This window comes from Stegostoma tigrinum, chromosome 27 (genome assembly GCF_030684315.1).
Source record: "Stegostoma tigrinum isolate sSteTig4 chromosome 27, sSteTig4.hap1, whole genome shotgun sequence".
In the NCBI taxonomy this organism is placed as follows: domain Eukaryota; kingdom Metazoa; phylum Chordata; class Chondrichthyes; order Orectolobiformes; family Stegostomatidae; genus Stegostoma; species Stegostoma tigrinum.
Genome location: NC_081380.1, coordinates 23,833,664 through 23,846,884, shown reverse-complemented (window position 1 = coordinate 23,846,884; position 13,221 = coordinate 23,833,664). Strand labels below are relative to the sequence as shown.

The 13,221-nt window shown below is 37.4% G+C and overlaps 1 protein-coding gene across 1 annotated transcript in view; it reads left to right on the top strand.

The window, feature by feature from the left end:
• appbp2 (amyloid beta precursor protein (cytoplasmic tail) binding protein 2) overlaps positions 1-13,221 on the top strand; it is a 69,662-nt gene that overhangs the window by 29,748 nt on the left and 26,693 nt on the right. Inside the window, exons 3-7 of the mRNA XM_048557269.2 lie at positions 680-831; positions 5,354-5,477; positions 9,122-9,290; positions 10,922-11,011; positions 12,851-12,918. Coding sequence (XP_048413226.1) covers positions 680-831; positions 5,354-5,477; positions 9,122-9,290; positions 10,922-11,011; positions 12,851-12,918 — 603 coding nt within the window. The remainder of the gene's footprint in view (positions 1-679; positions 832-5,353; positions 5,478-9,121; positions 9,291-10,921; positions 11,012-12,850; positions 12,919-13,221) is intronic.

The following is a 13,221-nucleotide window of genomic DNA, read 5'->3' as shown; positions in this document are numbered from 1 at the left end:
CTAGTTTTACACAGACTTAAGTGGAACCATCCACTCTATTCTGCCCTATTGAACTACTGCATTTTTTTTTGAGAGCCTCATTTCGGTCGTCTCTCCAAAGTGCCCAATCTTCCCTGGTGGCTGTACTCTGTTAATTCTGGGATAGTACATTTTCTAAATCAATTTTGCACTTTCTCCAATGCTTGTAATCTTTTGCACACCTTTGTGTAGTCTAGAATTAGGACCTGTGCTCAGCGTTCTAAGTGTGAGCTAACCACGGTTCTGTAAATGTTTAAATAGTTTATTTTGTTTTGAAATCCATCCCAAATGAATTTTTGAACTTCGTAAGGCTTTAATGACCTGGTTTCCTGCTTTTAATAATTTGTGACAGTACCTAGATCCCACTTTTGAGCCACTTCAGTTTGCTACTAAAGCTTAATACCTTGCATACCGACCTTGAAATTTGTTTTCCATATAATGTCCTTTGGAAATTAATTTTGTCTTGTATTTGGCACAGTTATCGACTGTATTGACTACATCAAGTGCTATTACATACGTACTTTTTAATAACAATGATGAATTCCTCCTTCTAGAATTCTATAGTCAGTAATTATACAAAGAAATTGATTTTATTTTCAATGGATTTATTTTAAAATGTACGTCATTTTGTGCTTAAGCAATGTCATTATCTTTCTACTAGGCATCTCCTGCACCACTGTTTTCAAGCTTTAATGGATCATGGAGTAAAGGTGGCTTCGGTGTTAGCCAATTCTTTCAGCAGGCGCTGTTCATATATTGAAGAGTCGGATGCTCATGTGAAAGAGAAGGCAATCCAGTTTGGATTTGTTTTAGGTAAGAATTGATTTTAAGTTACTTTTGCTTTCTAATGCATTTATCAATGAATCTGAAGGCGATAATGTATTTGGACTGTGATACAAACGTAGAGACTTCATTGTTGAAATCTTCAATTCTGTTCATTCTTATTGTCTTTCAGAATGAAATGCAGATAGGTCACTTGCATTGTTGACAAAGTCGTCAGTGCCAATCATTTGGCATTGATTTTAGTCTTCAGGATCTACAATTTTCCTTCCAATCATAATAAGATACCGGATCTGCATAATTTGTAATTGCAAAGTTTGAATTTGTGTGTATTTATTTAAAGATTTAATAATTGCTAGCTATTCATTGGATATAGTTTATTGAAGGGTGTAAAATGTATTTCCTTTCTGCTGAAAAACCTTTTTTTTTGAAGATTTAAAGTTGTTTTTTGCTCTGTGTATCCCGTAAGAAGGAAGGACTGAAGAAAGCACAATAGAGTCACTTCAAAATTGACATCTGGCGAGTAATGCAGCTGTCATTTAGGAAGCTAAATTTTAGGGCTGTTGCGGCACAGTGGTAATGTCCCCCTCTCAACGAGGGGGCCTGGGTTCAAGTCCCACTTACTCCAGAGACGTTAATTAGGAAAAATACTGAGGAAGCAGAATTTTAACAAAAGGAGAAAGAATCTTAAATGATGATAGATTAAGTCCTGTTCATCTGAATTAATATAGGAGATCTCTTGTTAGTATTGTATGCCAGGCAATACAGTGTACGTTGCATGTTTTTATTTTAACATTGTAATGCCAATTCTACCTTTTAAAGATTTCCTTTATAATTTTATCTTAATCTTAACCTGTAACCTGAACTAATGTGTGATTTTGTTTGAAGCATTTGTAATTAACAGAACATAAACTGCATGAAGCCAGGAAGAGTTTGATTGATTGCTTGTTGATTTTTCTTTTAACAAAGGAACATTGTCACCCAGACAGTTTGTTTCAAGTGTGACATTGTAACGTATCAGTGAAGAATGGCTTTTCAATTTTTCACTGTTTGGAATTGTAGGAATAATTAATTAGTTCATTGCACTTTTTGTTTAGATTCCATTAGAAACTTGTATTAAGAAAAATCTACATTTGATCTGAATTATAAGAAGCTGTCTGAATTGTGTATATTTAGTCTAAACTTTTGTTGCATTTTCAGTTCATTTAACCACGTTGCTTTGCTCCCATGACATTCAGCACATCAAGTACAGAAATCAAGTTACTGCAAAAGATTTTTTTAAAATGTTGAAGTTACTTCAAGCCTAGAATCCTAAGATTGAAGGGTACAGAAATATTTTGTGTTTTGAGGAATTTGATTGGTTTACCTTCAACTCTTAGATTGTCCCAATTGTAAAGACTCTATTTCAGCTCATTGTGCATTTACTGGCAGTCTACAAAAGAGCAGATCAGTTGGTTGTACATGCCTCTTCATTGCCGACAGGATTCCTGTTTCTTTCCCCTTGAAGTATTTATCCAATTTCATTTCGAAAGCAACTGATTTGAATATGCTTGTGTCACTATTTCTCAGGCAGTGCATCCCAACATAGCTTCAATCAGGTGTAAAACATTTTTAAAAGTGATAAATTTTTCCGCAGATTTGTTTATAGTTTTTCACCTAGATTTAAATAGATCTAAATTGAATTCAGATATACAATTTTAAATGATTCTAGAGCATGATGCTTAAAATGTGCCAGAGGCAAAATGTACAACTAGATGCATTTCCGACTGCATTAATTTCATGTGGCATTGACTTGCTGAAAGTTGCCGTGCAGATAGAGTTGGCACTTGGCTGCAGTTAGTGATCTGCCTGTAAAGTACACCCTACATTGTGCTGGTTTTGAAGATTTTCATTTCCTAAGATGGTACTTCTCGATGTGACGCATGTTAGTGCATCAGATGTCGTGTGACCTGAGTGAACATTTTGAAGGTTTTCTGAGTTGGGGTGACAGAAGTAGAGAGAGGGCAACTAAGTAAATGGTGGCTGTCAATGTGGTTTGAGAACCTGAATGGCTGTGATGTTGGGGAAGATGATTAAAATTTGAGAACTTGTCCTGACAAAAGTAAGATAAGCACCTTTTATTGTCGATTCATAGGTAGTGGTTGTAGCGGCACCAAGCTAAAGTTGCAAATTATGACCTTGCCACCAATGGGAGAAAGCATGAACATTTTAAAGGGGCCTCACAACTGTCAAAGATCAGTCTAAGCTCCACAGCTGCCATTGCTGTTCTGAACGAGTGAACACAAAATCTCATTCTGTTGATTTGACCCACAGTTTGGGTGCAGCCCCCTCTTCCCCACTTGCCCACCAAAATGGTTGGTGCTTATTTATTTGTGTGTAAAGTTTGTTGTTGCCTGTTGTGTTGGATCACTTTAGAGAATATTTTTTTAAATGTTGATGAGTGATGATTTTGTTTTAAAATTACTTTCTTTTGCAGCAGTTACCCTAATCTCAGACTAATGCTGTAGAAACTGAAAGGCATTCTCTATCCCACAATAAAGCTGAATTTTGTGGGCCTTTGTTTGTTTGTTTGTATTAAATGACTGGGCCAGTATTTGCCAGATAATTGAACTAGTACGGAATTGGGCGTGGGTGTGGGCATTGACATTGGCATAAATTAGTTTCAATGGGTTACTTGGTAGTTGAGGAGAAAATGTAGGATTTTATAAAATAGGTATTGAGTTCAGCGTGAGTGGTCGCTGCAAGTGGTAATGACCATCCATCCTTGCTAAAGGGATATGGAAAGATATTTTGTACGATCTTTGAGCCTCTTTAGTAAGTGGGTTTTATTTTATGTCTTTGTTCCTGATGATTAGTTTCCTTTATTGGCTGCAGGTATTTTCCCAAATAATATTATATCTGTTATGTTTCATATTAGATGTAGAACAATATTTATCTACGTATCAGTTAAGTAACAAAACAATCTGTAACACAACTTCAATTCAGTTCCTAACTTCATACTAAAGTCCAGTTCACTGAAATCCCAAAATAGTTCAAAATTTTCACCATAAAATACTATCTACTTTAAGTAGGTACAATAAAGAGATACTTATAAACCAATAAGTCAGTTTCTGTCTTTTAAAAACCAAATGGTGGTAGTTCATGATAACAAAGCGTGTAGCTGGATGAACGCAGCAGGCCAAGCAGCATCTCAGGAGCACGAGCTGACGTTTCGGGCCTAGACCCTCTGCTGAAGGGTCTAGGCCCGAAACGTCAGCTTTTGTGGTCCTGAGATGCTGCTTGGCCTGCTGCGTTCATCCAGCTACACGCTTTGTTATCTTGGATTCTCCAGCATCTGCAGTTCCCATTATCTCTGGTGGTAGTTCGTGTTTTTTTCACGTCATTGAAGTTTCTATGAATCACTTTTGTTTTGCTGGCTGTTCTTGAGTTGCAAGATGTGACCTTGTTAAATTTGATCCAAAATATAAGGATTTATTGCTAGTTAATTTCTCCCCAGACGCTTCCCCATTAGTTAGTTTTCATTTTAATTGTTGTTAGGCTTTAGCTGCACTTTCTGACCCCAATTAGGGAGAGTTGAGAATGCAAAGCAGACAATGTGTATACTTTTGAAGTTATCCCAGTGGCGTTTTTTTTTCGAAGTTTGTCATAAAAAATTTGCTTCTGATTCCTAATACCTGTTATGATTTTTCTGATTCTTGTGAAGTGTAATCTTTTGTTATGTGGAGAAATAAATTTACCGTAGTCCCAGAAGACCGTGGTGCCGCCCTCATTAGAGAGAGATGACTGGTGGTGGATTAACCATACATCGGGCAAGGGAAATTTTGAGAAGGAGGAGCTTTCATGGTAACTTCAGCTGCTACAGGAATGCTTTCGACATCGTTGTCTGCATAACAAATCAGCTGTCCAGCCAATTGAGTAACTGACCCCCTGAATAATGATCTTCTTTCATCTTCCTGTGTGTATTTTTGGGAAAACAAATGGAGTTGTGAATAAAAATATATGCAGGATGAAATAGCTCGCTACCTAATTCTAGTCTGTTCAGCACAGACACTTGGCTGCTAGCATTACTTGAAACTTCAACATCTGTGATCAACACTTATATAACTCCATGTTGTTTGTGGCCATATCACCAAATTTGGTCTCAATTAGAAGTCTTAACATCAAGACCAACTCAAAGGAGTATTCTGAAACACTGAACCAAATAGTTCTTTAGTTTAACTTTGGCCAGTATTCTCTTGAGCAATTCATTTCTGCAAGCCAACCACAGAAAATGAAATATGAAGTGTTTGGGTGGAATTCCTTACCCAGGGCAAGTTCTTTCAGCGTAGGTTTTACGTCAGTATTTCAGAAGTTTCATCTTTTGTGTCACAAGACACAAAGAAGTCAGCTGAGACAAAATTACTTAAATACTGCATTAAGACACTTTTTCTTGTATAAGATATGTTTAAGAGCTGTGGAAAACATCCTTTCATAACTCAGGTACAGGGTACATATTTTAATATTGTGCTTAATGATTTTGTTTTCTTTTCCGCTTCTCCCCCCTTCATCCCTGTAGGTGGGTTTCTTTCTGATGCAGGCTGGTATAGTGATGCTGAGAAGGTGTTCCTTTCTTGTCTGCAGCTATGTTCGCTACATGATGAGGTGCTTCACTGGTTTCGTGCAGTTGAATGCTGCGTCAGGTGTGTACCAACAAAGAGAAGGCAAAGGCTTACTTGTTTAACATCTTTCACTAATGTCAGAAAACTGAATTGGCTATGGCAAGTTTGAAATGGTCTGAAGTGCAGTCACTGTTGCCATAAAACACAGCAACCGTTTACACAGAGCAGTCTCTCAAATGACAAGTGACCAGATTACCTGTTTTGTTGTTGATTAATGTACACATATTGACCAGAATACTTAGGAAACTTTGCTTTTTGGCATTTAAATTGTTTAATGGGATCCTAAGTTTAATGGCCCATTTGAAAGATGATCTTTCCAACATGGCAGCACTTCTTCAATATTGTATTGACATGTCAACCTGGATTATATACTTAGGGCTATGGAGTGGGTTTTGAACATAGAACCTTCTTTCCTCAGGAGCGTGTACAATGTTAATATTAAACTGAATATTTTAGTTTGTGTACATAATGTGAAGGTCATCAGTCAGCAACTTGCTCAGGGTATTTGTACTCTTGTGAAGAGCACTTGCTTTGATTTTTCTTCGTGGCCCTTTTAACCCTGACTGAGAGATTTCCTTGCAGACCTGTTTCAGTGTATGCTGCTGTATGGCGAGTTTTGAGAAGATTTGTAGCTCACATTGAGGCTCTGGATGTGAGTTTGCTCGCTGAGCTGGAAGGTTCGTTTTCCGACATTTCGTCACCATTCTAGATAACATCAGTGAGCCTCCGGTGAAGCGCTGGTGTTATGTCCCGCTTTCTACTTAAAGCGGGACATATCACCAGTGCTTCACCGGAGGCTCACTGATGATGTTACCTAGAATGGTGACGAAACGTCTGAAAACGAACCTTCCAGCTCAGCGAGCGAACTCACATCTGTGCTGCTGTGTGGTTGATTGTTTGACCATATTTAACCCATCTAATTTTTGTGTTACCTTTGCCAACTCCTTACAATGTGAAACTTGGACCAGAGAGTTATTGTCGTGGGTTAAAATGTAATCAGCCAATTTTTGATGGAATGCATTAAAATGTATTGCTTTGTATCCCAGTATTCTGATCAATGGAATTGTAAGTGTGGCGCTGACCATTTTGGGAGGAAAATAGTATTCCAGCTTGAAAATCTAGACTTTTTTTTATTATTGATATAAAGTCTTTCAAAATTTTAGCAGTTGGAGGATCACAAAGCCATCACGCCATAAACCACTTGATAAGTAGTTGTACTCGTTACACTGTCCAGTCCATGAAGCAATCAGTCAAATGCACAGAACTTCAGATGGTGGCCCAGATTTTGTGGTACTGTAATGGTGATGCTGTCAGTAATCAATCAAGTAATATCTGCCCACTGCATGTTCACACTGACATATGGAAATGGGCAAAATTACTGTCCAAAATTTTCAGACCTCTCTAGATCCCATTATAGTAGTGTCCTGCTGAAAGACTAGGCTCTCAAATGTATCAAAAGTACAAATGAAACTTCTAATTTTTTGTCTTCTCTTGCCTCTAGACCCTTCCTTTAATCTTGCCTTTCTTTGCTTTACTTCTTCCGTACATGATTTAACATTGAATTAACTGTTCTAGCTTGTACTTCCTGGGTTGGATCTTACAACACTCCACATAACTTCTTCAAACTGATTTGTTTAAAAGATGTACTCTTGCTTGCTCTGTTCACATACCCAAATTCCCTCTTCAGAAATGTGCACACAGAAACCTGTTTGTAGGATTTTTTAACCCCATGTGCTCTAATTATAATTTTAAAATGTTGTACTGTTATCTCAAATCCTTGTAGAATATATTCATTTTAGCCTGTGAATAATAGCCCTCTGCAGCGGAAGACAAGTCTTGGCCTCTAATGCAATGCTTTGTAGTTCAGGAATAATTGTTCCCATGGTGTACAGAAAGGTGCAGGTTTCAGTTCTTCAAAGGCTCAGACTTGTCCTGGAAGTTGCTATTCCAGTTGGTTGCACGTGTTCGAAGAAAGTTGAAACCAGCTGTTGCCAGTAATCGTCAAGGTTATAATCAGTTGCCAGTTAAGTTTCAGTATTTGTTTGGACTGCTAAATTTACTTCTTTAAACTAAAACTAAATATTTATGGCAGGGGAAAGTGCATGATTTTGAAAGGAAATTTGCAATATCTAATCATAGTCTAAAAGGTATTGCAACTTTGAACTCATCAAGCTGTTTTGTAGTGTCAGTTAGGACCTTTAATGTGATTCTCTATAAAATAATCTTTGATAATGAGTTTTAAATATTCAGTTCTAGTAACCTACAAAGTTGATTTGAGATTTTTCAATTCTGTCCCCAACTATGTCACTTAATCTTAAAGTTTATTTTTTTTGGAAGAATGGTGTTGGCTCAGGAACTTCCCAGGCTCCTGTTTTCAGAAGCTTGCGGACTACATCCGTACAACCATATAACAGCACAAACCATCCTTTTAGCATTGAGGTTGGTTGGCTCGCTGAGCGAGTTTGTTGTTCCGCATCCCGTTGATTTGCTTGTATGTTTGGCGGTTGAAGATGAAGTGGGTGGCCAGGCATAGGTGCAATAGTTTAAGCATGTTGTCCTTGGAGATGGTTTCACTGGGGTTGTGCTCTTGTTCAAGTAGTGTTGTCGTTGGTTCTCTTGCTAGCGGTAACACCCACAAACAGAGTTACAAATTTACTCCAAAACCTTAGAGATCCTTCTAGCAAGCATGTTTATCATTTTAAATTTGTGAAATCCCTTCCTTCCCTACCCACCAGCTGCCAGTTGAATTGATAAATGAAAAGCATATGAAATCTTCTCGGTTCTCTGGGTATGACAATTTGAAAAAATCAATAATTAATGCCTCAGCAAGCCTAGTACATGATTACGTACATTTAAGAGACCAAAGGTACACTTGTGTTGTCTCATTTCTGTCTTCTCCCTCCCCCACCAACATAATAAAGCAGAGTAAGCCGCTTGTCACTGCACCAAAATGATCTGATTTTAAAATGGACTTTCACCTTAAGAGTTCATAGTTTTAACCATTTATTTCTTACAGTAAGAAACAGTACAGTGAGGATTGTGTACTATTTTTTCATTTAAAAAAGTCAGTTTACAATTGTGGCTTGGTTCACGCAAGTAGTTTTAAGCCAGTTGTTCAGAAAGACGGGTGAACATACTACCACTGATGGTAAATGCAGTACAGATTCTGTACTTGTGCACTGAGGAACAAAATGGCAACGATAGGGGCATTTCAAAAGGCTACACATGCATGAGACAAATAGTGCTGGACCTAACATCGTACCTGGTTCAAAACTTTACATTTTCTAACAGTTCCAAACTTCCATCGATTCAGCCCAGGATGGATTCCAGTCATAATCTACACTTGACAATTTCATTTAGATTTTGCTAGAACACAAACTGGTGTGGAATTGACTTAAGCAATCAAGGAGAACACAAAATATGTGATCCGCTTTAAGTCCTAATCAAATAGTTCTTAACTTGTCAAGGTCACAGAGGTGCCACATAAGATGAAATTTCCATGCCATTTTCAGTACAACATCACTTTTATTCTATTACTGCATGAATGTTGTAAGAAATTTCCAGGCCATCATCTTCGATCAATAATCCTTGGTGAAAAATGCTAAAAGGGGTTGCTGAGTGTAATAGGTTTCTGATTTCTGACTTCCAATTTGTCTGGTTTCAAGGTTACTCCACGTGCGTAATGGCAATTGTAAATACCATTTGGGTGAAGAGACCTACAAACTAGCTCAAACCTACATTGATAAACTGGCAAAACATGGTCACCAAGCAAATAGAGCAGCACTCTTTGGAGAGCTCTGTGCATTACTCTTCGCTAAAAGTCATTATGATGAGGTAGGTTCGGAATAATGGACTTGATGACCGAAACATGTGTATTGTCCATATCTATGATTTGTTTCAAGACCTGTGTAGTTCTCTACCCAGACACATGCTGTATGATTTTACATCAAGTAAAGTCTGCAGTAGTTGATCTCAGTCTATACAGTATGTGAAAAATTGATCCAGTATCTTGACATAGTAAGGGGGAAAATTAACAGAAGTTTCATTTCCACGATCCACTTGCTTCTGTTGCACTGCGTTAGGACAGCTTCAGGTTCAGTCCTTTGTTTGAATAACTCTCTGTCTGGGTCATGTGCAAAAAACCCTACTTGGGCAAATGACCTGAATATTCTAGATCCCTGTGTTCAGGAGAGAGTAGAAAATGAACACAAGATATTTGTTGTTCATATCAGCACTGCAAGCTATCTTAAAAATTCACCATTGTAAGTTCAAAAATGGTAGTTTGAACAATCTGTCACTATATTCTTTTGAATAGAATTATTGAGATACAGATTTTTCAAATGTGGTTTAAATGTTTTGGAAATCTCGAAGGGCAACTTTGATTTGCAAAGTGCTGGTGGGGGGGGGAAAAAGCTTGCCTCCATATCCTTAGGACATTGCAAATAATTTTTACATGCATTCCCTGTTATCATGTTGGAAAACAAGTGGTCACTTTACACACAGCAAGGTTCTACAAGTAACAAGAGTCAAATAATTGTTTTGTGGACTTGGTTGAGGAGCAGATTTTGATTTATGATTTTAAAAAAACCTCCCGTTATTTCAATATCACTTTTTTTTCTTAAACCAAATTCACTTGAAAGAACAATCAGAGCCAGCATTTTAATTGCCTCATCAGAGAGGCAGAAACCTCTAAAAATGGAGCACTGCCTCTGTGCTGCAGTGATATGTCATTGTGGATTATTTACTCAAGTCTCTAATGTGGGTCTTGACCATAACCTGCTAACAGTGAAAGTTATTGAGATACAAGCGTGGATATGCAAAAAAGAATGAAGATCACATAATTACATTGTACTTTTTAACCTCTTCTGGACATCCCAAAGTTGTGTTTAAAATGAGGTCACAATTAATGTCTTGCCTGAAGTTGTGTGTGCCCCCCACTACTGTTGCATTGTCTTTGATCTAAATTTACTTTCACAGATGAGTTTGAACTAGTTTTAAACCACTTATAAGCAAGCAAATGCGATTGGCATGTTTGCACTGTAAATTTTCTTTCTTGGGGATATTGTGTTAGCTTCCTGGGAAAATCAAAGGGTTGATTCCTCATATTTAAAGGTCAAGGCATTGAGTAGTGTCATCTCCTTTATTGAGACCTTGTATACTTTTTTGACTGTTTTTAGATTTGGCTAGAGTGTTGGATATTGTAATCAGTGTGAGAGCATTACATTTTCAGCTAGTCATTCAGTGGTTTAATTTAGGAAATGTTTTATAGTGCCACAGTGCACCGGATTGCTTGTGCATCACCCACATAATGAACTTGGGGTGTTTATTGCAGCATAATCTTGATTATGTGCAATGTCCTACATTATGGGAATTAGCAGTGTGGCACTACAGTATAGTAGAAAATAGACAAGTGTTGTATATCTTGCTTAAATGTATGTAATTACCGTGCACTTTGGTTTTTGTAGGCTTACAAGTGGTGTGTAGAAGCCATGAAGGAAATCACAATTGGCTTGCCCGTGAAAGTAGCAGTTGATGTTTTGAGACAAGCTTCAAAAGTGAGTAATTTACTGTTGAGATATGATTGATGCATTTGAAATTGTCTAAACAGAAGTGAAAAACATTAATCAATGGATGTTCTAATTTATTAAACATTTCAGCCATCATTTAAAAAAAATACTATGTACTTTGCTCCTCTTTTTCTACAAATTGGTGTGATGGTATGCACTTTATTTAATCCTACTCTGATTAATTAGTACCAGGTATGGTTAGTTTAATGCATCTCCCTAGTTGAAATATTTTCGTGAGGTGTAGTAAATTCTGAGGGTTAAAGATCAGTATTATTTTTGTTTTAATTCCTTCAAGAACAAAATTCGGACGTAACTGGCAGGAATGGAAATAAACTACCACATCTGGAACATACAGATCCATGAGTTGCTTGGGACCAAATGAATATCATGAAAATTGCCTAGATTGAAAGATTGAGCTCTGAAATATAGTGCCTTCAACACACTGTTTCTGCAGTAATAGTCTGTAGTTATTATTCATTAATGAAGAAGTTTCATCCTGGCAAATTTATCCAATGTTCAAGTGCGCATACTGAAGTAGAGTACATCAGCTATTTTCCAAATATCCTTTTTAATACCACACCTTCTCTCCTATTCATTTTACCTAAGTTACAAATTGCTTTCCTTACAAAGACAAAACTAATTCCCGTCCTTGTGTGCACTACATGTAATGTCACCAAAACAGACATGATACACAGTTCTTTTCCTGCAAAACCATTTTTTCTTCTTAAAAAAAATGGAAAATTAATTTCCAATGATAATCTAATGGGAATTTGGATCTTCATTTTTCATTGCGTTTGCAATTTTCATGAGGTATGATAATTGTTTTGTGACCAAAGGCCTGTGACCAGCAGTGTTTCACAGGGATTGGTACTGGGTCCACTTTTATTCCCAATTTATACAATTGGTTTGGATGAGAATGAGAGGCATGGTTAGTAAGTTTGTGAATTACATCAAAATTGTTGATGTAGTGGACAGTGAAGAAGATTATTTAAGAGTATAACTCTTAGGTAAGAGATCAACTGGGCCAGTGGGCTGAGGAATGGTGATGGAGTTTAATTTAAATAAATGCGAGATGTTGCAGTTTTTGATAAGATACACAGGCGGGACTTGCGGTAAAGGGTAGGGCCCTGGGGAATGTTGGCGAACAGAGGGTCGTAGGGATTCAGGTTCCTAGTTCCTTGAAAGTGAGGTGATCGGTAGATAAGGTAATGAAGGTGGCGTTTGGCACGTTTGCCTTAATTGGTCAGAGCATTAATTACAGGAGTTGGGATGTCATGTTACAACTGTATAAGACTTTGATAAGGCCACATTTGGAGTGCTGTGTACAATTCTGCTAACTATGCTATAGGAAGGATGTTATTAAACTTGAAAGGGTGCAAAAAACGATTTACAAGGATTTGACCAAAACTAGAGAGTTTCCATTGTGGAGAGGTTAGATACGCTGAGATTTCTTCCCTCTGGAGCATTGAAGACTGAGAGCTGAACTTTATAGAGGTTTATAAAATCATGAATAGCCAAGGTCTTTTTTTCCAAGTTAGGAGAGTCCTTTTTAAGGTGAAGGGAGAAAGATTTGAAAGTGATCTGAGGGGCAAGTTTTTCATGCAGAGGCTGGTACTTGTGTAGAATGAGCTGCCAGTGTTGCTGATAGAAACAGGAATAGTTATAACATTTTAAAAAATATTTGGACAGGTACATGGGTAGGAAAGCTTTAGGGATATGGGCTAAATGCGGGCAAAAGGGACTGGTTTAGTTTAGGAAATGGTCGGCATGGAGGTACTAGAATCAAGTCATTTGTAGTTTTGTAATTGACTTATTTCTGTTTCTTAGGCTTGCGTCGTGAAACGGGAATTCAAGAAAGCAGAACAATTAATAAAACACGCTGTGTATTTAGCGCGGTAAGTTTCCATGCAAACATCAATCACAGAGAATCTTAACCGAAATTGCCAAGTTTTCATTATTGTACTTTTTGCAAAAGTACAGACCTTCATGTCAGTAATGGCCAGACTAATGTCTGTTCTGTTCACTTTTCTGTTGCATTTAATTTGATAGGACACAGTTGTTAATGTGACAACAGGGAGGCAATGGCCTAATGATAATATTGTTAGACAGTTTGTGCCAGAAACTTGGCTACCGTTCTAGGGACCTAGGTTCAAATCCTGCTAAAGGGGATGGTGGAATTTGAATTCAACAAAAAAAAT